Genomic DNA, 24,928 nt, shown 5'->3' with positions numbered 1-24,928 from the left:
GTATGGGTTCATCTCTGGACTCTCTATTTTGTTCCATTGATCTATGTGTCTGTTTTTGTGCCTGTACCATACTGTTTTGATTACTGTAGCTTTGTATAGTATTGTTTGAAATCAGGGAGTGTGATACCTCCAGCTTTGTTTTTCTTTCTCAAGCAGTCTTGAAACTGACTGAAAATCTTGAAAACAAAATCAATTTTGGCTATTTGGGGTCTTTTGTGTTTCCATACAAATTTTTAAATTATGTGTTCTAGTTCTGTGAAGAATGCCACTGGTATTTTGATAGATATTGCATCAAATCTGGAAACTGCCTTGGGTAGTATGATCATTTTAACAATATTACTTCTTCCAGTCCATGAACACAGTATATCTTCCCATCTGTTTGTGTTGTTTTCAGTTTCTTTTCTTCAGTGTCTTATAGTTTTCTGAGTACAGGTCTTTTACCTCCTTAGTTAGATTTATTCTATTCTTTTTGATGCAGTGGTAAATGGGATGTTTTTCTTAATTTCTCTTTATGATAGTTTGTTGTTAGTGTACAGAAATGCAACATATTTCTGTATATTAACTTTGTATCCTGCAACTTTACTGAATTCATTGATGAGCTCTAGTAGTTTTTTTGGTGGCATCTTCAGGATTTTCTTTGTATAGTAGCATGTCATCTGTAAACAGTGACAGTTTTACTTTTTCCTTCCAATTTGGATTCCTTTTGCTTCTTTTTTCTTTTTTTCTTTTTTCTTTTTTTCTTTTTTGTCTGATTCCTGTGGCTAGGACTTCCAACACTATGTTGAATAAAAGTGGTGAGAGTGGGCATTCTTGTTCCTCATCTTGGAGGAAATACTTTCACCTCTTTACCATTGAGTATGATGTTAGCTGTGGGCTTGTAATATGTGGGTTTTATTATGTCGAGATAATGTAATTAATTTTTAATAAACTTGAGAATGAATTGATCCAAAGAGTACTGTCTTCAAAGTAGGCTCCTACTTTGGATTTTCTCTAAAAAGAATAGTCACTTTTTAAATGTTGACACATTTCCAAACTACCTTCCCAAGAGGTTTCACCAAATTTACATGCCCGCCACCAGGAATACTTCATATTAATCCTTTTGATGTTTGCCAATCTGATAAATGAAAAAGTGTATCTCATTTTCTTTCTTACAATTTTCCTGATAGCAACTAAGTAATTTGTACTTTTTTCTCTAGAAGTTACTTGTTCATATGCACTTTACATGTTTTTCTATTAGGTTGTTGTCTTTTTCTTAATTTCAGTAATACCTTACATAGTTTAGATAATATGATTTTGTTAAAGATGTTGCTAATATATTACAAATATATTTCCCTTTCTGTCATTTATCTTTTAATATTGTTTATAGTATCTTTCACTGGACAGAGGTTTTAATTATTACAGTCAAATTTGTCAGTCTTTTTGTTTACATTCTAGGTTTTATTTGTTCATTAGAAATGACTTCCCTACATGAAGTGCATAAAAATATTTTTCCATATCCTTCTTCTAATATTTTTATAGCTTTATTTTTACCTTTAACCCTTTTAAAGCATACAGAGTTTTTGTTTTGTTTTGTTTTGTTTGCTATGATATAAGTTGTAAAGGACTAATTTTTCTTTTTCCCAAATTCTTAGCCAGTTGTCTCAATACTATTTATTTATTTAAATTTATTTATTTATTTATCTATCTATTTATTTATGGCTGCTTTGGGCCTTCGTTGCTATGCACAGCTTTTTCTAGTTGTGGCGAGAGGAGGCTACTCTTTGTTGTGGTGCACAGACTTCTCATTGTGGTGGCTTCTCTTGCTGCAGAGCATGGGCTCTAGGTGTGTGGGCTTCAGTAGTTGTGACACATGGGCTCAGTAGTTGTGGCACACAGGCTTAGTTGTTCCACAGCGTGGGATCTTCCCAGACCAGGGCTGGAACCCATGTCCCCTACATTGGCAGGTGGCTTCTTAACCACTGTGCCACCAGGGAAGCCCCAATACTATTTAATAAACAATCTATTTCCCACTTTTCTGAAATGCTACCCTTACTGTAAGCTACTCTTAAATGATGGTCTGTTTTCATCTTCTTTTCTCGATTTTTTAGTGTGTTCCTAGGTCAGTACCACACCATTTAAATAACTGTATCATTACAGTATCATTTGAGATCTATTAGGGCAAATACTTCATAATTTATATTTCTGAAAAGTTTGGCTCTTACTATGATCTCTTTCCTCTTTCATGTGAACTTCAGAATCAACTTAGCAAGTTCCTTTAATATTGAATCATTCACTGTAGAAACACCATGTCTTTTTATTTACTTACATCTTGTATATCCTTCAATAAAGTTTTGTTATTTCCTTTATCTCTGTTCTTAACATCTGTCTTTTTAAGTTCATTGTTAGTTTCTTATAGATTTTGTTGTTTTTAATGTAATCCTTTTTCTATTACATCTTCTAATTATGCTGTGTAAAATATCTTTTTTTAAAACTTTATATTCAATTGAGTGAATTTTGATGATTCTCAGGGTTCTTTAGGTAAATAATCGTATCATCTCCTCATATTTATTACCCTTACTTATTACATTGATTAGAACTTCTGGTTAGTGTGGTATTTGGCTAGTCACATACTTATTCTGTGCCTTAATTTCCTTATCTCCTATTTATTTTGGGACTCAAATAGGAGAGTTGATAGGGAAACTTTGATAATATGAAAGATAGGACATTTTTAAGAGTGTTATTTTTGCTTTTTTCAGTTGTCTGAGTTATCTTTTCAGTAGTTTAGGAACATTTACAGATTTGCCTTTAACTTATCTGTTTCCTCATCTGTATGATATTGATAATAAGAGTAATTAATAGGGTAAATATTACACATAAGTTGTCAACCAATTCTATTTTAACAACTTTGACCAGAGCTGAAACTGTGTTCATCAAAGCATCTGAAACTAGCAGTGAGTACAGAGTTCTTGATCCTATCATAATACTAAAAACTATCAGAATTCACTCTCTAGTATTTAGTGATGCATGTTTACCACAAACTTTGACAGATACAAACTACATTTCCAAGAATTTGCTGGAAGCCTACAGCATTCTGGCAACTGAAAGTATTTCTCTTAATATGATTAAGGATGTTCATACCAGAAGTAAACCAAAGAAACATAATTTTGTGGAACTTACATGGTTCAGAAGTAAAATAAGATGAAAGTTGGAGAATTACGTTTTGTTTCCCCATTTCAGACTAGGTAAAATATCATACCTTAAAAATCTAAATTTTAAATAATAGGAATACAAGGTTAATGATTTAAACAATTGTCTGTTTTCTTTCTAATGTTTACTTTGTTTTTAGGGACACTTAGGATTGATGGGACCTTCTGGAGAACCAGGAATTCCAGGATATAGGGTAAGCATTTCTAATTGGAAATAAGAAGTGTATATTTGCATAAAAACATTACATGAAGATGTCACCCCAAATATACAAATTCAGATGAAATTTCCTGATAAACCTTTCTAACATATTTAGGTCTCATGCACCTGTAGAGTGAATCCTGTTCTTCTTTCAGAATAGTGCAATATCTAATACTGTGGCCATGATGGTATTAGGTAGAGCACATACAAATGATATGGAGACTGTCTACTTACTTGTCCTTCTGTTAGGGCCATGAAGGTCAACCAGGACTTTCCGGGTTGCCAGGACCTAAAGGAGAAAAGGTGTGTATGAATATATTGACTTATTTATCATAAAATTAAACATTGAATTCATGTGTTCTTTCTGAAAGTATGTATGGAAACATTTTCAAAGAATTAAAAAAGCACTTTCAACTTGGGAAGTATTATAAATTCTACAAGAAAAATAAATATCAAGGGGCAAAAACTTAAATAAATTATTAAAAAGTCTTTGATAGGTTGTTTCAAGATTGAGGTGAAATGATGTATGTTATAGTACTTTGCAATCTGTAAAAGTTTGTAAAACTAATATTAATTACTTACTGAAAGCGATTGTTAGACTATAGATTAAATGACTAACTATATACATTTATAGTAAAATTTTTTATGAATTAAGAACAACTGCAGCAGTACTCCTCTTGATTTGTAGCATCATTGGAAAACTGACACTTTGAGAAAATTAGTAAGCTGCTTTTTATGTAATTAAAGCAGAATAACACTTCCAAAGAGAACCATGTATGAATCACAACCATATATAAATTATCATGTGCTAAGTTTTGTAGATAAAAATTTTTCATTAAAAAAAGATAAAACCAGATTGCATATTTTATAACATATTAGGAAATAATAGGCTTCATATTTCAAAGTTTATTTTATTAATTTAGTTTTGTTTATAAATCATCTTCATCATAGGGTTATCCAGGAGAAGATAACACAGTCCTAGGACCACCTGGGCCTCGAGGTGAACCAGTAGGTTTTTCCTAAAATTATTTTGATGTTTTAAGATAAAACACAGTTACTGCAATAGATTCACAACACCAATTACATCTTTTCAAGGAGTTATATTTATTTAGTTTTATAACATGGTTTTATACAAGAACAGTATTTGCAGTCACATAATCTAAATATAAAAATTGTTTATATTCAGGTCAAGATCCTTAGCATAATATAGAAGTTTAAAACAGTAACTTTCCAAATCTAACTTGTGGCATTAAATTCATGATAACAACTTTTTTACAGAGATTATCAAAAAATCACATACTCTAGACATTTAGGGCGGATACTTCTTTATACATCAAATTCAGATTTATTTCTAAAGGATTTTTAAAAATCTGATCTGTATCCTTTTCTATAGTAGTTTATACACAGTTACCAAATGATTTCAAAACTCATCTAACCGGTTATTAGAGCCACTGTTCTTTAAAGATTATCAGTCTATAGTCTTCTAATAAGCATTTTAAGGACTAGCTGTAACCATGATTTTTTTAAAGTAGCTATTATATCTTTGATTATCTGAATAACGGTCTCTCTAACAATCTTAAAGGCTATATGTAAATTAAATGGGTAAAACAAAAATGCTTAGTTCACAGAAATAAATATAATTGGTTAAATTTTCCATATTTCACATGATATCATGTAGGATAAAAGAATCCTAAAACAGAAGAATCAAAATATATAGTCACTCCTGATATTTTGATCTGGTTCTTTGGAGATGGTTGAAAGGTATACTTTGTTTTAGAAATAGGAAAGATTCTAGGGTTTTTCTGATAAAATCAAGCCAACTCATATAGAGGCAAACTCATCTAATGAGAATATATAAAATTCTTTATTGGAAACGATCAACAAAATGAAAAGACACCTTCTGAATAAAGAAAATACTTTCAAATAATATGACCAATAAGGGGCTAATATCCAAAATATATAAGCATTTCATATAACTCAACAGCAAAAAAACAAACAACCCAATTAACAAATGAGCAGAAGACCTGAATAGACATTTTTCCAAAGAAGACATACAGATGGCCAACAGGCACATGAAATGTTGCTCAACATCACTAATCATCAGGGAAATGCAAATCAAAATCACAATGACATATCACCTCACACCTGTCAGAATGGCTATCATCAAAAAGACCACAAATTACAAATGTTGGTGAGGATGTGGAAAAAAGGGAACCTTGTGCACAGTTGGTGGGAATGTAAATTGGTGCAGCCACTGTGCAAAACAGTATGGAGGTTTCTCAAAAAACTAAAAATAGCACTACCATATGAGCCAGCAATTCCATTCCTGGGTATATCCAGAAAAAAAAATAGAAACTCTAATCAGAAAAGATATATGCACCCCAAATGTCCATAGCAGCAATGTTTACAATTACCAAGATAATGAAAGCAACCTAAGTGTCCATCAGCAGATGAACTGATAAAGATGTAGCATGTGTGTGTGTACATATATAGTGTATGTGTGTATATATGTAGTATGTGGAGATTATTGTGCTAAGTGAAATAAATCAGAGAAAGACAAATGCTGTATGACATCACTTATATGTGGAATCTAAAAATGAAACAAAATAGTGAATAGAATACAACAAAAAAGAAGCAGAATCACAGATATAGAGAGCAAACTAGTGGTTACCAGTGGGGAGGGAGGAGCGGGGAGAGGCAAGATAGGTTTAGGGGATTAAAAGGTACAAACTGCCATGTATAAAATAAAATAAATAAGCTACAAGGATATATTGTATTACACAGGGAATATAGCCAACATTTTATAATTACTATAACTGGAATATATCCTTTAAAAATTGTGAATCACTATGTTGTACACCTGAAACTTACATAATATTGTATATCAAGTATACCTCAGTTGAAGAAAAAAAATTCCAAGTTACCCCCAAACTTATGTAAATTTAGGAAATAAATCATTAAGAGATGGAATGATACTTTTTAAATTCTTTATCAAATGTATTCTAGTCTCTCTAAACTTCTGAGAGACAAAAATATGGAAATTGTGCAGAAATATACAATGGAATATTAACTCAGCCATAAAACAGAATGAAATAATGCCATTTGCAGCAACATGAATGGACCTAGAGATTGTCATACTGAGTGAAGTAATTCAGATAAAGACAAATATCATATGATATCACTTATATGTGGCATCTAAAAAAAATGATACAAATGAACTTATTTACAAAACAGAAAAAGAGTCACAGATGTAGAAAACAAACTTATGATTACCAGGGGGGAAAGCGGGGGGAGGGGGACAGATAAATTGGGAGCCTGAGATTGACATGTACACACCACTGTATATAAAATAGATATAACTAATAAGGACTGTACAGCACAGGGAACTTTTCTCAATACTCTGTAATGACCTATATGAGAAAAGAATCTGAAAAAAGTGGATATATGTATATGTATAACTGAGTCACTTAGCTGTACAGCAGAAACGAACACAACATTGTAAATCAACTATACTCCAGTAAATTTTTTTTGTTTTTTAAAGTAAATGGTAAAATGTGGGCAAGTGAAGTATAGTAGTGCTTGTTTTCCCCAGATTCCGGTATTCCAGGGTCAAAGAATGTCACTGAAATATAATAAATGTATTAAAAGTCTAGTATAACAATGGTCATTTTATCTAGTAGACATGGGACAGGTGTGAAAATTAATCCAAGAATATTCTAAATAATTAAAGCAGAGTCAGAGATTATTCTTTACATTATGTCTAATATCTTTATCCACACAGGAGTAAGTTAAAATGTATCCATTAATGGTCCATAATAAATTTTATGGTTTTGCTAATAATTTCAATTTAAGTTTCTTTTCAAACACTAGGTCCTAATATGTGATAATTGATTTTTCAAGCGCATTTTAGAGTAGATAATTTGAACATCTTATCATATCAAAGATTTTATATTAGGAATGTTTAGAAAAAGTTAAAAGTTATTAGTTTCTGCCTTAAGGATTAAAATGAATAAATGTAATTTCTTTTAGGTTAATTTATATCTTAATAATTAGAATTTCACAGAGTAAAGAATAAATAATATAATTTCTAATGAAGAATGGTAAAGTAAGATTAGCTATTAGATACTTTTTAAAAGATGATTAAAGATAATATTTTCTAATTAATGGAATTAATTAAGTGATTGGTCCTGCTTAAATTTTTTTCAATCATTTTAACATTAAGTAAAAATGCAAGTTATTTTTTTTTATTAGTTTCTGCTTTATAACAAAGTGAATCAGTCATACATATACATCTGTTCCCACATCCCTTCCCTCATGCATCTCCCTCCCTCCCACCCTCCCCATCCCACCCCTCCAGGCGGTCACAAAGCACCGAGCTGATCTCCCTGCGCTCTGCGGCTGCTTCCCACTATCTATCTACCTGATGTTTGGTAGTGTATATATGTCCATGCCTCTCTTTCGCTTTGTCACAGCTTACCCTTCCCCCTCCCCATATCCTCAATTCCATTCTCAAGTAGGTCTGTGAATGCGAGTTATTTTGATATCTTATATAACATACTTTACTCATCTGAAAATTCACATTGGACTTCATTTTTTCAATATTTTTTCTAGCAGAATCATTATGAGATTCTCTTTAAATAATTCAGTGCTTATGACATTCTTGGTGTCACTAAAATCCAATCCTTTGAAGTTATTTAGTGGAACTAAACAAACTGTTGTACATTTGGTTTCATATTTTTAGGGAAAAATATTCCACATTAACTGTATCATCTGCATTCACAAATACTTAGACCCATTGATTGTTTTTGCCTGTGGTCTCTGTAGGGTCCAACGGGGGAACAAGGAGAGAGAGGAGAGCCTGGAGCAGAGGGATATAAGGTAATTACTGTAAATTTCACACCTTGCTTCAAAATTTGAATAGGGTTCTCTGTGGTTCTGCTCAGTTGCAAATGAAAATAAGCATCATTGAGATAATTAATAATGTCTTATGTTTTGGATCCCAGAAGAAGCTCTTTGTATTTTCTGTTCCTTCTTTCTAAAATTACCATCATCTCCTTCCACTGCTGCTTTTTCTCATCATTCAACTCTCAACCAAAATGTTACTTTCTGAGAGGCCTTCTCTAACTGTCCTTTCTGTCTGTCACTTTATATCTCATTACTATATTTACTTTATGACATTTAATGCTATCTATATTATCTTACCACTTTTTTATACACTTGGGTATTTTTATCATCTATATTTCCCCAACAAAATATAAGATCCATGAGAATAAGACTCTTGTCTTTTTCATCATTATATCCCCAGTTTCTAGAACACAGAGTTCCTGGTTTATAATAGAAATTCATTAAAAGAGTTGTCAAATGGATGGATAAATGCCATTATATTCTTATGTCAATTCTTATCCTCTTGCATTCTTAGAAGGATTTTAAGAGACCAGCTTTATCAGCTCATATTATATTAGGCTATGTATAGAATTTATTCAGTGTCATTATTTATTAGCACATTTGTGTTGAGCGTGTTCTGTATTCCTGCCCTATATCTCATCCCTTTCTGTTTATAATGTCATATGCTAAACAAAATGGTCATTTGCTAACTCTCTCCCTATAGTTCTTGTGTTATTCCTTTGCTCACAACATTCTCTGCCTGCTCAAAAAATTATGTAATCTTTACTTACATAAATCCTGTCTGTCCTTTATAATCTAATTCAAACTCCCTTTTCCCCTGTCTACGCTAACAGCAGTCTTTCCCTCTTCTGTAGTCCTATAGGGTTTATTGTTGATAGAAGTCTTTCAGTACAAATATTTTACATTCTTCTGCTACTATAGTTTTTGCTAATTATTTTTAATGTGCAGGTATCTTAGCTTCTCAATTTGAATATGACTTTTTAAAAATTAATTAATTTACTTTATCTTTGGCTTCACTGGGTCTTCGTTGCTGTGCGCGGGCTTTCTCTAGTTGCAACGAGCGGGGGCTACTCTTCATTGCGGTGCACGGGCTTCTCATTGTCATGGCTTCTCTTTTTGCAGATCAGGGACTCTAGGTGCTCAGGCTCAGTAGTTGTGGCTCGTGGGCTCTAGAGTGCAGGCTCAGTAGTTGGGGCGCACAGACTTAGTTGCTCCACAGCATGTGGGATCTTCCTGAACCAGGGCTCGAACCCGTGTCCCCTGCATTGGCAGGCAAATTCTAAACCACTGCGCCACCAGGGAAGTCCTGAATATGACTTCTTTCTTTCTTGTACAGTGTCTTGTTTTGAGCCCTGTACATAATAGTACATAATATGTATGTAAACATAATTCATTTTTAACAATGAATTGATGGGTTATTTGATCCAACATATACCTTTCTATGTAAAATTTCTGTGATCATGTCTGCAATGAAGACTTAGGTTCCCAGATTGAAGGGACAAGCTGGTAGGTAGATAATTTTCATTAATACACTGATTTATCTCAGGCCTGAAATGTGAAAAATCAACTTTCACTTCCCAAAACTCTCTTTGAAACAAATGTTGAAGGTGGTTCTAAATGTTTGTGAAATGCTGGGTATGGCCATCTTATATTTTTTCTATTTTCAGAGGAAGATTTTTTAGAAGGTTTTATATGTTCTGTCTCCAATTTACATAACATTTGTACCTACAGTGTTTCCTAATGCAAGGAATCCAAATAGATTTACTTGAAATTAGCTTTTCTTGGGGTTGAGAAACCAACCTACTGCTTCCAGCATAATTTGAGAAGTTTCTTAAACTTCTTTAACTTTTTCTGTGCATAACTTCTCCATACAGTCTCAGGAAAATCAGGTTCTAATAATATCTTCTTTTGGCCTCTACCAACTACCATCAGTAGCTACATCAGCGAATCTATTGGCAAACAAACAATTAACTATTCTATTGGGAGAAGAAAAGAATCTCTTCACCTGGCTAGGAAAAGAAAAATCCTGCCCCCATTTTTCTATATAGTCATACATTCTTCAGAAATCCTTCATCAGAGGAAAACTTTTCCCTAGGCTCATTATGGAATCTGTTTTTCCTTCTTCATTCCATAAATAGTCCTGATTAAGTCTTCAATTGTGGATGTTTCATGAGCTAGTGTGAGCCACATTTTCCTTTCTGTCTTATTCCATCCTATTTCTTAGGCTTTAGGAGTCATTTTATCATTTGTTGATAGATCTATTTTAAAAAGCCATTTAGTGCCAGACAATCACAGTAACTTTATTACTTAGACATCTCAAAGTCACAAAATACCCACACTTGTCCCCTTCCATGTTTTCCAAGCACAAGTTTGATTCATACAGGGGAACCATGCTTTATTTAGAGTTAAATTATTCTGTTGTAGCTTTAGGTGATATTGTTAAATGTTTGCTTTTCTATATGGGCATTGTAGACACTATCATTTCACTCTAGTAAACTGATGGTCAGAATTATTGTCAATCTTTTTTTAATTGTGCTAAAATGCACATAACATAAAATTTACCATTTTAACCATTTTAAATTGTACAATTCAGAGACACTTAGTGTTGTATATTGGCAATATTGTACAACCATCACATACTGCGTAGCTCCAGAACATTTTCATCACCCTGAAGAGGAAGCCCCATGCCCATTAAACAGTTACTTTCCTTCTCCCAACCTCTGACAACCACTACTCTGTTTTCTATCTCTATTGATTTATCTATTCTGTATATTTCATATAAATGGAATCATACAATGTATAGCCTTTTGTGTCTGGCTTCTTTCACTTTACATAATGTTTTGAAGGTTCATCTATGTTGTAGAATGTATCAATTCTTCATTCCTTTTTATGGTTGAATAATCACCAAGCTTTTAAAAATGCTTTTATGTTCACAAATATTCTTAACATTGTAGTGAACTCATGATTATCCTCTTGGAGAAAAAAAATGGAATGGGTAATGAAAATTTTGTTTCCATTTGGCTATGAACAGTTGAAAGACATTTTGTAATCCTTCTCACCATGCTTTGTTCTTTTTTCCTCTTGAAGAAAGTGAAAATCACAAAAGTCAAGTGTCTTGCTCATTATCATCAATAAATAATTATTAGGCATCATTGTATATGACACATTTTATGTGTTACATATAATTAAATCTCTGGTCCCTTCAGCATATATTTTAGTATCTGCCATGGACTGGGAGCTATGAATGTAACACGGGGCACCCAAAACACAGTCCCTGACTCCATGGACATCACATACACAAAATAAGAATATTTAATCAGTATAAAAGCAGATATAGTGAAATCGCTGTCATCCAGAAAACTATACATTGCATAGGTCAAGATAAATTCATTTGAGGCTCGAGAGAGAGTCAGAGGACATGGTATGTATAAGAATACTATAATGTCAACATTCACTTTTTAAAGATATGAGCAGAAACACACAGATTAAGTCAGGCTAAACTAATGTGAGCCAAAGCCCTAGAAATACACTGAATAAATTATGTACTATCTTAAACTCCTTTTTATTTTGATTTGGCAAAGGCCATAGAATTTTTTGCATACAATAAAATAACAACTAAATCCTTACTTGGCCTTCATTCCTTAGCATCAGACATACATATCCAAATAGCTATTGGACATCATCACAGAAAACACAGCATGTCCCAAACCATAGTATCATCATCCTGTCCAAATCTGATCCCCCTTTTTTTATGTCCTTAGTTCAGTGAATAGTACCACCAGACATCCAGATGTCTAGTAAATGAATCTTCCCTCTATCTCCCTCTGTCTCTCTTGCTTTCTCTTTCCTCCCTCCTCTCCCTCCTCTTTCTCTCCTTTCTCTATCCTCTCATTTCTCAACTTCAATTGGCCACTTCTTTTGACCTCTTAAATATCTCTGGAGTCTATCCACTTTGCCCTACTTTCATCATTTTTTGCCTGAATTATTTTAGTAGCTTACTAACTAGACTCCCTATCCCCAGTCATAGCCCTCTCAAATCCATTCTCCACTTAACATGTTGTGTTAGGTCAACCTCCATTTATTCTCCCATGCTGTTTCCTCTGCAGAATGCCTTCCTTTTACTTTACTGCCTGGAATGCTCATCCTTTAAAATTCAGCTTATTATGACTTCCCATATAAAATCCTCTCCAAGCTCCCCTTGGCCATCCAACTCATCTCACCACTAATAACATCAGGAAAAATCAGTCACTTCCTGTAATCTTGCCCACATAGCTTTATAATAATATAAAAAACCTAATAATTATAATTTTTACCACTGCAGAAAAACAGTCTGTCAGTTTTTATTGGGATGGAAGGGACCAAAGGAATTACAGTGAAGCTCCTAGAAAACAAGTTTGGTTTTCATAAGATTTGTATCCAAACATCACAAAGCCAAGAGAGGCAGTTGGCTATGCTATGATCATTCTAAAAAGGTCTCTGTAAAACTACAGATAGAGTGGTGGCAAAACCATAATAGGCCATGATGGTTTTAAGTTTTGTAGTTTACTCAGTACGCTTACTCTCACTTCACTTTGTAACCCCAGCTTTTCACCAATTGCTTCTCTCCTGAGCTGGCTTAATAAGTGACCTACAATAATCATATTTACTTGAACAAAGCTCCCTCTCGATTGACCTGATTCTGTTACTTGCTGACTCTGTTCATGCTCTGTTGGTAAAGGTCATGTGTAGTAATCGTCTTCTCTTTAGTTATGGCTGTGTGCTGTATAGAAAGCTTTCCAAAATAACCTTTCTGTCTTGCAACTGTTCTCTCCCTTGAACAAGATTCATTTACTTTATCAGGAAGTTGAATCTTAAAACCATGAACATTTGCCTCACAGAATGCAAACAAAGGCTTCAACTGATCTTTCTGTGAGAATAAATATTGTTAGCCTTAAGTATGTAATCCCTTCTTCTCCTAGCCCAGAAAAAGGAGATGAGCCTAATAACTGTCCTTTCTATGGCATTCTTTCTGTAATACACAGGAAGAAAGGAATCTGAAGTGAAGAGGACAGTAGGGAAGGGGATAAAAGAGATTACGTGTGGAATTCTTCCTACATAACTCTCACCTGATGTGCCCCTAGTTTGTTGCTAGTTTCTGTTTACATACTTGAAAGGTGTAAAAATGTGGTAGGCCAGCATTCCTTCCTAGGAGAACTGGGGTGATGACAGATCGCCGAAGTCAGAATCACTTGATGTTTTGGCATATGCAGTAACAACTACCAGTCTTAAGCCCAGTAAATCTACTATCTAAATGGCTGTGACCTTAGTTTGTAAAAATGGAAACCATAGTACACTGGAAAAGGGTTGAAAAAAGAAATTTGTTCTCAAACTCTTTATTCATTCGTTATTTGCTCTATTAGTTTCCTGAGCCTGCCATAACAAATTACCATAGACCATGTGGCTTAAAACAAGAGAAATTTATTCTCTCATGGTTGTGGAGGCCAGAAATCCAAAAGCAAGATATCAGCAGGGCTGTGCTCCCACCGTAGGCTCTAGTGAAGAATCCTTTCTTGCTTCTTCCAGCTTCTGGTGGCTAACAACCTCCCTTGTGGCTGCATCACTCCAACCTCTGCCTTTGTCTTCACGTGGCCTTCTCCTTTGTATCCATCTCTCTCTCTCTCTGTGTCTTTTGCAAGGACACTTGTCAGTGGATTTAGGGCCCACATGGATAATCCAAGATAATCTCCTTCTAAGACCCTTAATTTGATGATATTTGCAAAGACCCTTTTCTCCAAATAAGAATGTGATCTCCAAATAAGATCATATTCACAGTTTCTGAGGATTAGGGCATAGACGCCTTTTGATGGGCCACCACTCAACCTATATTAACCTATATGGAAAAAAAAGAACAAAAACTCTACACTCTTTCTCAGTCATCATTATATCCAGTAGCTATTATGTTCTATACTCTTTCCAAGAGAGATGCATAATCTCTATAATATTTAAATTGAATTTTGCAACATTTTGCTACCACTTTAAGTGATACTACTCTATTCTCTAAGTCACATGTCTTTATTTATTCTAATAATATAACCTTTTTTATTCATAGGGTCACATGGGTATACCAGGACCAAGAGGTGCCACTGGACAACAAGGGCCCCCAGTATGTTTTGAAAGCATTCTTTGTAATTCTGGCATTTAAAAACATTAATGTTAACATATCTTATTTGGTGTCTGCTTTATATGTGATTTCTGTCTTGGCTCCTATTAAAGGGTGAGCCAGGTGACCGAGGTGAACAAGGACTAAAAGGAGAGAGAGGATCTGAAGTAAGTTGAAATCATTTAAGACAATTTGAAACTTATTGCTGGCTTGAGAAAACAGGGGCACAAGGAGTTGCTGTTCATTGTAACTTAAATGATCATTCATTCTTTCAGAGCAAGAATCACCACAGGCCTCTAAACGGTGTTTGTCAATAATTGTGCTAAAACATCATTATTGATTTATTCGTGTGTTTCGAATGCCATTCAAAGTTCCCTTTACCAGCAGACTACTCTGGCTTTGAGAAAATTGCCTAGAGTTGTCCCAAACTAATTGTCCTTCCTTGGGTTTTCAGGCAGAAATATCAACTGGCCTTAAAACCAGCACTGCAGAGCAAAATTTTAGCAGTCATACCTTTTTAGTTGCTGTAGTAAGGTAGGGGTAGAAATAGTTTAACTATATGACACAGACTCACAATTGGTTTAAAAGATTTTTTTCCATAACACAAGTCAATTATTTGTTATCAGGCGAACTAAAAATCTGTTGAGTTATTGAATTTAGCCACCTCTTTCCCTATATACCAATAAACGTTCCCTCAACCTTATGTAACAACTGGATTTGTACCATCACTTCATTGCTGCCCTACTTTTCATGGCATTCTGACTTTAACTGCTACTGATTTAAAATTAAATTCTTTAGAAAATGTACTGTATTTTAATAATAAATTAGGTGAGGACTGATAAAAAGTAATGAATTTGAGACCATGTTTCTTCTAATTTGTTAAGCTTCCTTCACCCATACTTTTGTTTCCCATTTGTGGGAGTTAGTAATAAAATTGAGTTGAGTCATATATTACATAGGTTTTCATTCACATAGAAGCCATTTTAAACAGTCTTGGCAACTACCTACTAACTTACTGTCAGGCTCCTTAATAAATAAGGACTAATAAATAATAAATAAAAATATCCCATTGGGACTTACCTGGTGGCACAGTGGTTAAAAATCCACCTGCCAATGCAAGGGACACAGGTTCGAGCCCTGTTCTGGGAGCAACTAAGCCTGTGAGCCACAACTACTGAGCCTGCACTCCAGAGCCCGCGAGCCACAACTACTGAAGCCCGTGTGCCCTAGAGCCTGTGCTCCACAACAAGAGAAGCCACCGCAGTGAGAAGCCCGCACACTGCAACGAAGAGTAACCCCTGCTCTCCACAACTAGAGAAAGCCTATGCACAGCAACAAAGACCCAATGCAGCCAAAAATAAATAAATAAATTTATTTTTTTTAAATCCCATTGAAGGCAAGCCTTAATTTTATTTATTTATTTATTTTATTTTATTTTTATTTTTTGCGGTACACAGGCCTCTCACTGTTGTGGCCTCTCCCGTTGCGGAGCACAGGCTCCGGACACGCAGGCTCAGCGGCCATGGCTCATGGGCCCAGCCGCTCCGTGGCATGTGGGATCTTCCAAGACCGGGACACAAACCCGTGTCCCCTGCATCGGCAGGCGGACTCTCAACCACTGCGCCACCAGGGAAGCCCGTCTTTTTCCTTTTTTGACGTATCGCAGGAAGAAGAATTTTTTTTATGTTTCTTAGTATCTGTTAAAATTATGCCAACGAAAATATAATATTCTTACTAGACAACTGCACCTCCAGCCTATATGGTCAGCTCTCCCTGGGTATTGGAGCTGAAAGGTCTTGAGGAACCATGGTTTAAATTCTGTATAATCCACGAGAATTAGTTCTTTTCCCACTTTGGGCAATGCTGGTGTACAGTCCGAGGTTACATTAAAAAGCCTCTTTGAACTTCAGATAGTAATGATTGCTACAAGAAAAATCACTGACTATGTGTTACTCACTAGGGACACTTTGAATGGCCAGGTGGATCCTACAGAATTGCCCTCATCTTGTTTTTGCAAAGCTTTAAATTTGTTTTTTAGATTTGGAAATGCCCTTTAAAATCGTTTGGACAACGCTCTCATTTTTCAGATGAAGAAATTTAGGTCCCAGAGGCATTATGAGTTACCTAAGATCAGAGAACTAGTTAGCAACAGAACCAACACTAGAAACTTTATTTCCTGACTCCCATTATTATACAAAAGCCTTCTATTACTTTGAAGTCTTTTATAAATTAAGTTAAATGTTAATTTTACTTAACCAGCTAATTCATTAATTGGTCTCTGAGACATGAAACTATGGAAACTATAAAGAAAAAGTTGGAGCAAGTCAAGTCAAAACCAATTGCAAACCACTACATTTTTTAAGAGACTTTCATAATGCAAATGTAGTGAACTGTCCCATAATGGCTTTCAAATACAGAGACTCGAGCCAAAATCTTACTTTCCTCCCAAAGCAAAATTCCAGATTTTAGTGAATTTAAATTTCTTGGTTAAAAAAAAAAAGACTTAACTCTCTAAATCTGTGTTTGTACTTTAAAGCTACCCTCTCTAACAAAGTTAGAACTAACAAAGTATTGTGATGACTCTCCTTCAGCTTCATTTGAATAAAAAACAAATGAGTGTTTGGACTATAATGGCACATTTAAAATTTTCTGTTATCTAAAGAATTAGATTACCTTCTCTTGTAGTCTATGAAGTGGTACAATCCCAATGAATGGAATTCACTGTTTTAAATGGATCTGATTTCAAGTGGGCTGTTCTATTTTTCAAAGCTAGCCAGACAAAAGAGAAAGCAGAATTTTACATATACTCTAAAGAATAAATATGAAATTCATTTGCCTTTCCTATTATGAGAACAGGAAGTCTGTTGATTTATGAGGTACTTATATTTACATAAAATAATATGAGTAAGTTAATTTTGAAAACAGCATAGATCTTCTAGCTTTATTATATTTGAATTCTGGGCATTGGTGAAAGAATGATTTATTTTTTTTCCTTTTTACGATACCAACTCAATTAATCATCTACAAACACCTTAGATGACAACATACTTTCTTTGTCTTTGGCCCAATCTTTAATTTCCTACTGAACAGACCATCTCTGTGTAGGATTAATATTGAGTAATGTTCGGCTCTTAATTTAGTTACAAGACTACCCAGCAATTCCAACTGCAAGATTTTTTTTAATGCACAAATTCAAAAAAGTACCAATCTTCTACACTTTGTTGATCTTTATGTATTTTAAACCTCCATTGCAAGTCTGTCATTTCTCTAACTAGCCTACTTCCTTTTAGTTATGGTGACAATAACTGTCATAAGGAAATCTTTCCTGAATTGACATCTAAAAACAGCAGAGACGTTTTGTTATTTACTATACACGTTTTTATTTAATAAGGAGATTTTGTCACAATTGTACCATTACAAATAGCAAAATATACACTAAAAATAATTTTCATAGTCATAATTTTCCTTTAGTGTTATTCTGTTGGAAGCTGCTTCCTGATGCCCATCCAAGTATTAATAACATTCTAGTTTTCACAATGATAGACCCATGTATCTAGGTTTTAGAGCAGTATTTAACTGTTCTGAAATAATCCTCAACATAATGTTCACCCTAAAATGTAATTGATTTATGATGATATGAGACTCTCTTTGTTTTTATTTTGTATTTGAATGTTTGGAATAAAACACGCACATACGTGTATAGCATATCTGAACCTTAAGCCATAAGCTCAAGTATACAAAAAGTATAATTTTGTTTATGTTCTTTGTAATGGAACTTAACTTCTGTCCTGAGTACCCATCCTGCCTGGTGGTAGAAACCTAATTGATGGAAATCTAGTCAACTGATTGCCTGTAACTCCATCCACTTAAATATCCTGCATTTGATTTAGAGTTTTTCCCATTCATCCTCTTTTCAAGTCTGCTGTTACATTCTGGGTGGCAATGGTAGGGAAGGGGAATAGGAAGTGAGATTGATCTTTAGCCATCATCTGTTCATACTAGCATCCACTGAAATGTACATCATCGCTTTTGGCCCCCATCTGCCATCATCCCACCATGTTGGCCTCTACCTTGGCCCTCCGGACAAAAGTTCTTTGATCCCTGTTGGCTTGTACAGCTATTTTCTCAACTCAGCTGCAAGATCTCCTTAGATAGAACTCTAAGGGCCATATGCTTCTGTTCTTGGCCACATGGAAATAACATTCTACTGCTCCCCATACCATGCTGGGTGCTTGAGGGACTCAGACTTTCTCAGGCCCCCTAGCCTAGACATCTCATGCAGAAATTTCAACTCTATTGCTGCACTCAGTGCAACTTAGCGTACATCTCAGTGAGGCCTTTAGTCTCTCTAGCCATCATCTCTGTGCCCAAATCCCCACACTTATCTGCAGATATTATTGTTTTGTTTTGTTTAGTTTATTAAGTTTTATTCGAATATAGTTGCTTTAAAATGTTGTGTTAGTTTCTTGCTGTACCGCAAAGTGAATCAGGCATATGTATACATATATCCACTCTTTTTTAGACTCATTTCCCATCTAGGTCACCACAGAGCATTGAGTAGAGTTCCCTGTGCTATACAGTAGGTTCTCATTAGTTATCTATTTTATACATAGTAGTGTATATAAGTCAGTCCCAGCCTCCCAATTCATCCCAACCCCTTCCTTCTGCCCTTGGTAACCGTAAGTTTGTTCTCTACATCTGTGACTCTATTTCTGCTTTGAAGATAAGCTCATCTCTACCATTTTTCTAGACTCCACATATAAGCAATATTGTATGATACATGTTTTTCTCTTTCTGACTTACTTCACTCTGTATGACAGTCTCTAGGTCCATCCACGTCTCTGCAGATGTCACTATTTTGTTTCTTTTTATGGCGGAGTAATATTCCATTGTATATATGTACCACTTCTGCTTTATACATTCTTCTGTCGATGGACATTTAGGTTGCTACCATGTCCTGGCTATTGTAACTAGTGCTGCAATGAACATCATGGTGCATGCATCCTTTCAAATTATGGTTCTCTCCAGATATATGCCTAGGAGTGGGATTGCTGGGTCATATGGTAGCTCTATTTTTAGTTTTTTAAGGAACCTCCAAACTGTTCTCCATAGTGGCTGTACCAATTTACATTCCCACCAACAGTGTAGGAGTGTTCCCTTTTCTCCACACCCTCTCCAGCATTTATTGTTTGTAGAATTTTTGATGATGGCCATTCTGACTAGTATGAGGTTATACCTCATTGTAGTTTTGATTTGCATTTCTCTAATAATTAGTGACGTTGAGCATCTTTTCGTGTGTTTGTTGGCCATCTGTATGTCTTCTTTGGAAGAATGTCTGTTTAGGCCTTCCACCCATTTTTTGATTAGGTTGTTTGTTTTTTAAATATTGAGCTGCATGAGCTGCTTATATATTTCGGACATTAATCCCTTGTCAGTTGCGTCGTTTGCAAATATTTTCTCCCATTCTGAGGGTTGTCTTTTCATTTTATTTATGGTTTCCTTTGCTGTACAAAAGGTTTTAGGTTTAATTAGGTTCCATTTGTTTATTTTTGTTTTCTTTTTCATTACTTTAGGCAGTGGACTAAAAAGATCTTGCTGTGATTTATATCAGAGAGTGTTCTGTCTATATTTTCCTCTAAGAGTTTTATAGTATCCGGTCTTACATTTAGGTCTTTAATCCATTTTGGGTTTATTTTGTGTATGGTGTTAGGGAGTGTTCTAATTTCATTCTTTTACATGTTGCTGTCCAATTTTCCCAGCACCACTTATTGAACAGACTGTCTTTTCTCAATTGTATATTCTTGCCTCCTTTGTCATAGATTAGGTAGCCATAGGTGCTTGGGTTTATCTCTGGACTTTCTATCCTGTTCCATTGATCTATATTTCTGTTTTTGTGCCAGTACCATACTGTTTTGATTACTGTAGCTTTGTAGTATAGTCTGAAGTCAGGGAGCCTGATTCCTCCAGCTCTGTTCTTCTTTCTCAAGATGACTTTCATCATTTGGGGTCTTTTGTGTTTCCATACAAAGTGTAAAATTTTTTGTTCTAGTTCTGTGAAAAATGCCATTGGTGATTTGATAGGGATTGCATTGAATCTGTAGATTGTTTTGGGTAGTATAGTCATTTTCACAATATTGATTCTTACAATCCAAGCACATGGTATATCTCTCCATCTGTTTGTGTCATCTTTGATTTTTTTCATCAGTATCATATACTTTTCTCAGTACAGGTCTTTTGCCTCCTTAGGTAGGCTTATTCCTAGGTATTTTATTCTTTTTGATTTGATGTTAAATGGGATTATTTCCTTAGTCTCTCTTTCTGATCTTTCATTGTTAGTGTATAGGAATGCAAGAGATTTCTGTGTATTAATTTTGTATCCTCTGCAGGTATTATTGTTTCTACCCACCCCAGGACTTGACAGCAGATTGGTGTCAAGGTCTCTTCTCAGAGATACCCATCAGTGTCTTAACAGTTTTGCTTCTCTTTTTACCTTTCTCCAACTTGAAGATTTTTTTATATCCCCTTAGGTAGGAAAAACTTTCTCTTACATTATTATAATTCTTCTAAATATGTTCTTTATGGTAAAATTTTATGACCTAAATCCTTTATTACCTTGTTTTTTTTATGTTCAGTGATAGACTTTTAATATTTAAAAATCAGGCTTTTGTATTTAAAAATATATTCTTTTCAAACTATCCCCCCACCATGAGTTTCAGAGGACTGTTTTGAAATTCTTAAGCTAAAAAAGTCTATTTTGAAAATCAAAAGTTTAGAACAAATCTATCACTTTACATAAAAAGAAATACTGTGAAGGAAAACACACCAGTTAACATATTTGAATATTATCACAATTCATATACTGTTTAATTAGTGCTATTGAAGACAACTGAAATCAGAATTGTTTTCAATATTTAAAACAGTCTTTATTTGTCTGTTTTACTTCTTTATTGTATTCTAAAAGATACATTTATTATAGGGATAATATGTTCCAGAAATTGTATTTACTTCAACTAAACCCAGTTCACCAACTATCCCCTTTTCTGGTTTCCTTACCCTTAGGAAGAATTTACATAAGTGACTTTTTAAAGCAAGTAAAATAGTGTTTGAACTTGTAGGTAGAACCCTTGATCCATATAGCTCCCTATCATCAAATTCTAACAAAATTGGATTTTTATCTCTTACAGAAAATGCCCTTTTTCTCTCTGATTACATACACTATTTCTTCTTAAAACGTTTAAGCTCATTTTCAGAAGATGTAACATCTTCTGAAATTGTTTATTTTGTCATTGTTCTCAAATTGAATCTTTAGCACAACTGTCTTCAGATTTGAATAACCTAACATCACATTTTGGTGGAATTATCCTGTTTCTGAGAACTTTTGATGATTTCTGAGAAATGTTTCTGGTAATGGCAGTATGCTTCTTTTTCTTATTTGTGAACTAGGTCACTCTTTAACACCTTTTTCTTCTTAAAATAATTTTAGGATATCATCAGAATAGTGGCATGATTTGCAAGGGCAAATTTCTAACTATCCTGGTAGACCATTACTACTGAATCAGTTATGATTTAAAACATCTCACACATGGAAAAACAAGCAATTCTGTGGGAAATAAAGATCTTTTCTTTGATTTACAAGTATGTTCTCTGTGCTTCCAGATAAGCCCATTTTAGGTTATTGGTTCATGTCCCTCACGACACTGTAAGTGCCTTGTGAACAAGAGCTTTGATTTTGCATCTCCAGCACATAACAGAATCCCTGATACCTAATACTCAAGAAATGTTTACTGAATTAATTAAATAAGTACTTAACCACTTTCAGTAGGGAGACAAAGGCTTTGCCTGAAGTGGGGACTTTTATTTAAATAATCTATTCAGTTCCTTTTTAGAACTATAATTTAAATTCTTAAATCATAGAATTTGGAGCCAGGTGGAAATTCATAGATTATATAGTCAAATTCTTTCATTTACAGGTGAATAAAATGACTCACAGGAAAGTTAAATGGCAATCCCAGTGATAAACAGCTAGTCAGTGGCAGGACTTGCTGTAGCCTCCAGGTCTCAGAGTTCTTTTCTATGCCTTCAGTTTAATTAAATTTATAGCAATGAGTTGACAACTGTGCTTCACATTTTTAGGGTCCTAAGGGGAAAAAAAGAGCTCCTGGCCCTTCTGGGAAACCTGGGATTCCTGTAAGTAACAGACCTTTTTCATCTTTATTGTTTTTCTAAATAGAACTTTAGCAAGCAGAAAAGTTTGGGGCCAATTATGACAAGTGTTGGATAAATCAGATTGTCTTCAAAAAAATGTTTAAACCCATGCCGGAACACAGAGGGAACAAAATATGACCATTAGCTCAAAACCAAGCTTGGTGTTGAAACGGAAGTTGCTGCAACTGAAGGTTGTTATTTTCCAGTGCATGGAGACCTCTCTGTGGATTCATGCTACTATTCTTTAATGGTGAATCACTAAAAAACAGTCAACTTGGAGTCATGACTTAATGAATGGTGACAAAGGTCAGAGATTTTCAAGCGTAATTGAAAAGATATGAGCTGGACTTTAATTGAAGAACTCGGCCTCTCATTTTCCTGGGAAATAGAACAGAAAGTCTTAGAAAAAAGCTTTAAATCTTTTCATCACAGAACAAAGATTAATTTTACCTTAGCCATCTGCTTCCTCTTTGGCCAAGCAAATATGTGTAGACTAGCTTATTAGCAAAGACTTCCTGCAGGTCTCCCCTAGCCAACAGCCTGCTTTGGGTGGCCTGTGTTGGTTCAAAAAAAGTAAAGAAAAGTGAACATAAATTATGAGCACATTGAGATCAGAGATTCCCTACAGATTAAATCCAGTTGCCCAAGAGTACAAACAAAATGTTCAGACCTTTACTCAGTCATATAATTATCTAATTCAAAGTGGCAACTAAAAGAGCCGTAATTTATTTCTTGGGAAAATAATACCATACAGAGTTTTAGAGAGGGTGAATGTCAGCCTATATCCTAAACTGACAGGTGCACAGAGCTGATCTTTTCTTCACAGCTGGATAAAGCATGGGCTGGTACAATGAGAAATACCAGGAAATTACAGTAAAGTGGAAAAGGTTACACAATAAATTGCTGATTAGCTTGGCATTTCAGTTTAGGGAACAGTTACCTGATCTGTTGTATCCAAATAGTAAATTATTAAGGAATCCAGGAAACAGGAAAATTTATCCTGGGACAGGGTTTTAAGAATGTAACCTCCCACCCCCCAATAAGTATAAAAGTGTTTGTCATTTAAACATCTGTACAGTATCTCTCTATAATCCAAGTAATTTTTAATTACCAAGGGACTTCCAGGCCTACCCGGGTCAAAAGGCATGCAAGGATACCCTGGAGCAGAAGGCATTTCAGGAAACCCTGGTAAAGTTGGGCTACCAGGAAAACAGGGACTTCCTGTGAGTAGATTGAATATTCTTTGTTCTTTATTTCTTATGCATATGTGTCTCTTTACTAAGACCATAGATATTTTGGCCATCTTTCTTAACTTTGACATTGGTTCAGATTGTGTTTATGATTTCCAGGGAATGTCAATGAGTACATTCTGTTGGATGTTTTATAACTAATAACCCATATTATTAATAATTTATATTATTTTTACACATATAAAAACTGGTACATAGGAACAACAAAGAAGTAAAACTTTAAGGGCTACACAACCTAACTGTGTTTTGAGTTCATCAAATGTCTTAAGCAACCTTTGGAACATTTCAGGCTTGGCAATAACTCAAGGTAAGTTCTGCCAAAATCATTTTCCCTTTACTTTTATAGCCTCACTATTTTACAGAAATTGTGTGAATATTTTCTCTATGTTCATCTAGTGGTGATGCAATGAGAAATAATATAGATTATTATTTTTATGCAGATTTCTATCTTATTTATTTGATCAGAAATTTTAAAATGATATTTTTGTCTTCATTTAGCCATTTTCCCCCTTTCCTTCCTAAGGTCATCATAATCCAGGTATTTTTTTGTTATCTCATGTTGTGTTTCCATTTGAAATACAAGAATAATTAATCACATATTTCAGTAATCCAGTAAAATTTATCCTTTTACATTTCCACTATTTGGATATGATTATCTATTGACCTGTTTTTCTTTTCTTAAATGAATCAATCCTAATTGTTTATTCACATGTAGCATGGGACTGTAGCAAAGCTCAAACCCAAATTAATATTATTCTTTCACTATGATGAATTATCTCATTTGTTTAAAAAAATGTATCAATTTATGACCCAGCCAATTTAATTATTTCAGAAATAAATATCTGGCCATATTCTATTTGGAAAGGTGAATATTTTTAAGGAGGCTTAGTATGGTTTCTATCTGCTTTGGGGACAGTATATCTGAACATCAGAGCATCAGGGTGTAAGCCCTAGAGAAATTTGACAGCCAGGCTGATGTTTTAATTAAAATATATGTTTTCTAAACTTCTGCCATTAACATCAGTCTGGTTAAAAGAGGACTTCC

The 24,928-nt window shown here is 34.4% G+C and overlaps 1 protein-coding gene and 1 long non-coding RNA gene across 6 annotated transcripts in view; one reads left to right on the top strand and one right to left on the bottom strand.

Moving 5' to 3' along the window:
• Positions 1 to 24,928, top strand: part of COL24A1 (collagen type XXIV alpha 1 chain) — a 389,096-nt gene that overhangs the window by 302,267 nt on the left and 61,901 nt on the right. For all 3 annotated transcript variants that reach the window (XM_082612777.1, XM_082612779.1, XM_082612778.1), the window contains exons 40-47: positions 3,326 to 3,379; positions 3,634 to 3,687; positions 4,336 to 4,392; positions 8,209 to 8,262; positions 14,378 to 14,431; positions 14,542 to 14,595; positions 22,562 to 22,615; positions 23,749 to 23,856. In XM_082612777.1, coding sequence (XP_082468903.1) covers positions 3,326 to 3,379; positions 3,634 to 3,687; positions 4,336 to 4,392; positions 8,209 to 8,262; positions 14,378 to 14,431; positions 14,542 to 14,595; positions 22,562 to 22,615; positions 23,749 to 23,856 — 489 coding nt within the window. The remainder of the gene's footprint in view (positions 1 to 3,325; positions 3,380 to 3,633; positions 3,688 to 4,335; positions 4,393 to 8,208; positions 8,263 to 14,377; positions 14,432 to 14,541; positions 14,596 to 22,561; positions 22,616 to 23,748; positions 23,857 to 24,928) is intronic.
• LOC309799516 overlaps positions 3,614 to 24,928 on the bottom strand; it is a 130,997-nt gene continuing 109,682 nt past the window's right edge. For 2 of the 3 annotated variants that reach the window (XR_014293293.1, XR_014293294.1), the window contains 2 exons: positions 23,084 to 23,187; positions 22,670 to 23,011 (listed from right to left, as the gene is read on the bottom strand). This is a non-coding gene — a long non-coding RNA (uncharacterized lncRNA). Of the gene's footprint in view, positions 3,674 to 22,669; positions 23,012 to 23,083; positions 23,188 to 24,928 lie in introns of those variants that run through there. The other variant, XR_014293292.1, reaches the window with a different exon arrangement.

The sequence above is a fragment of the Mesoplodon mirus genome (assembly GCF_964341445.2).
Source record: "Mesoplodon mirus genome assembly, chromosome: 3".
NCBI lineage: Eukaryota > Metazoa > Chordata > Mammalia > Artiodactyla > Ziphiidae > Mesoplodon > Mesoplodon mirus.
The sequence above is the reverse complement of the archived record's forward strand: the minus strand, read 5'-3'. Positions and strand labels throughout refer to the sequence as shown.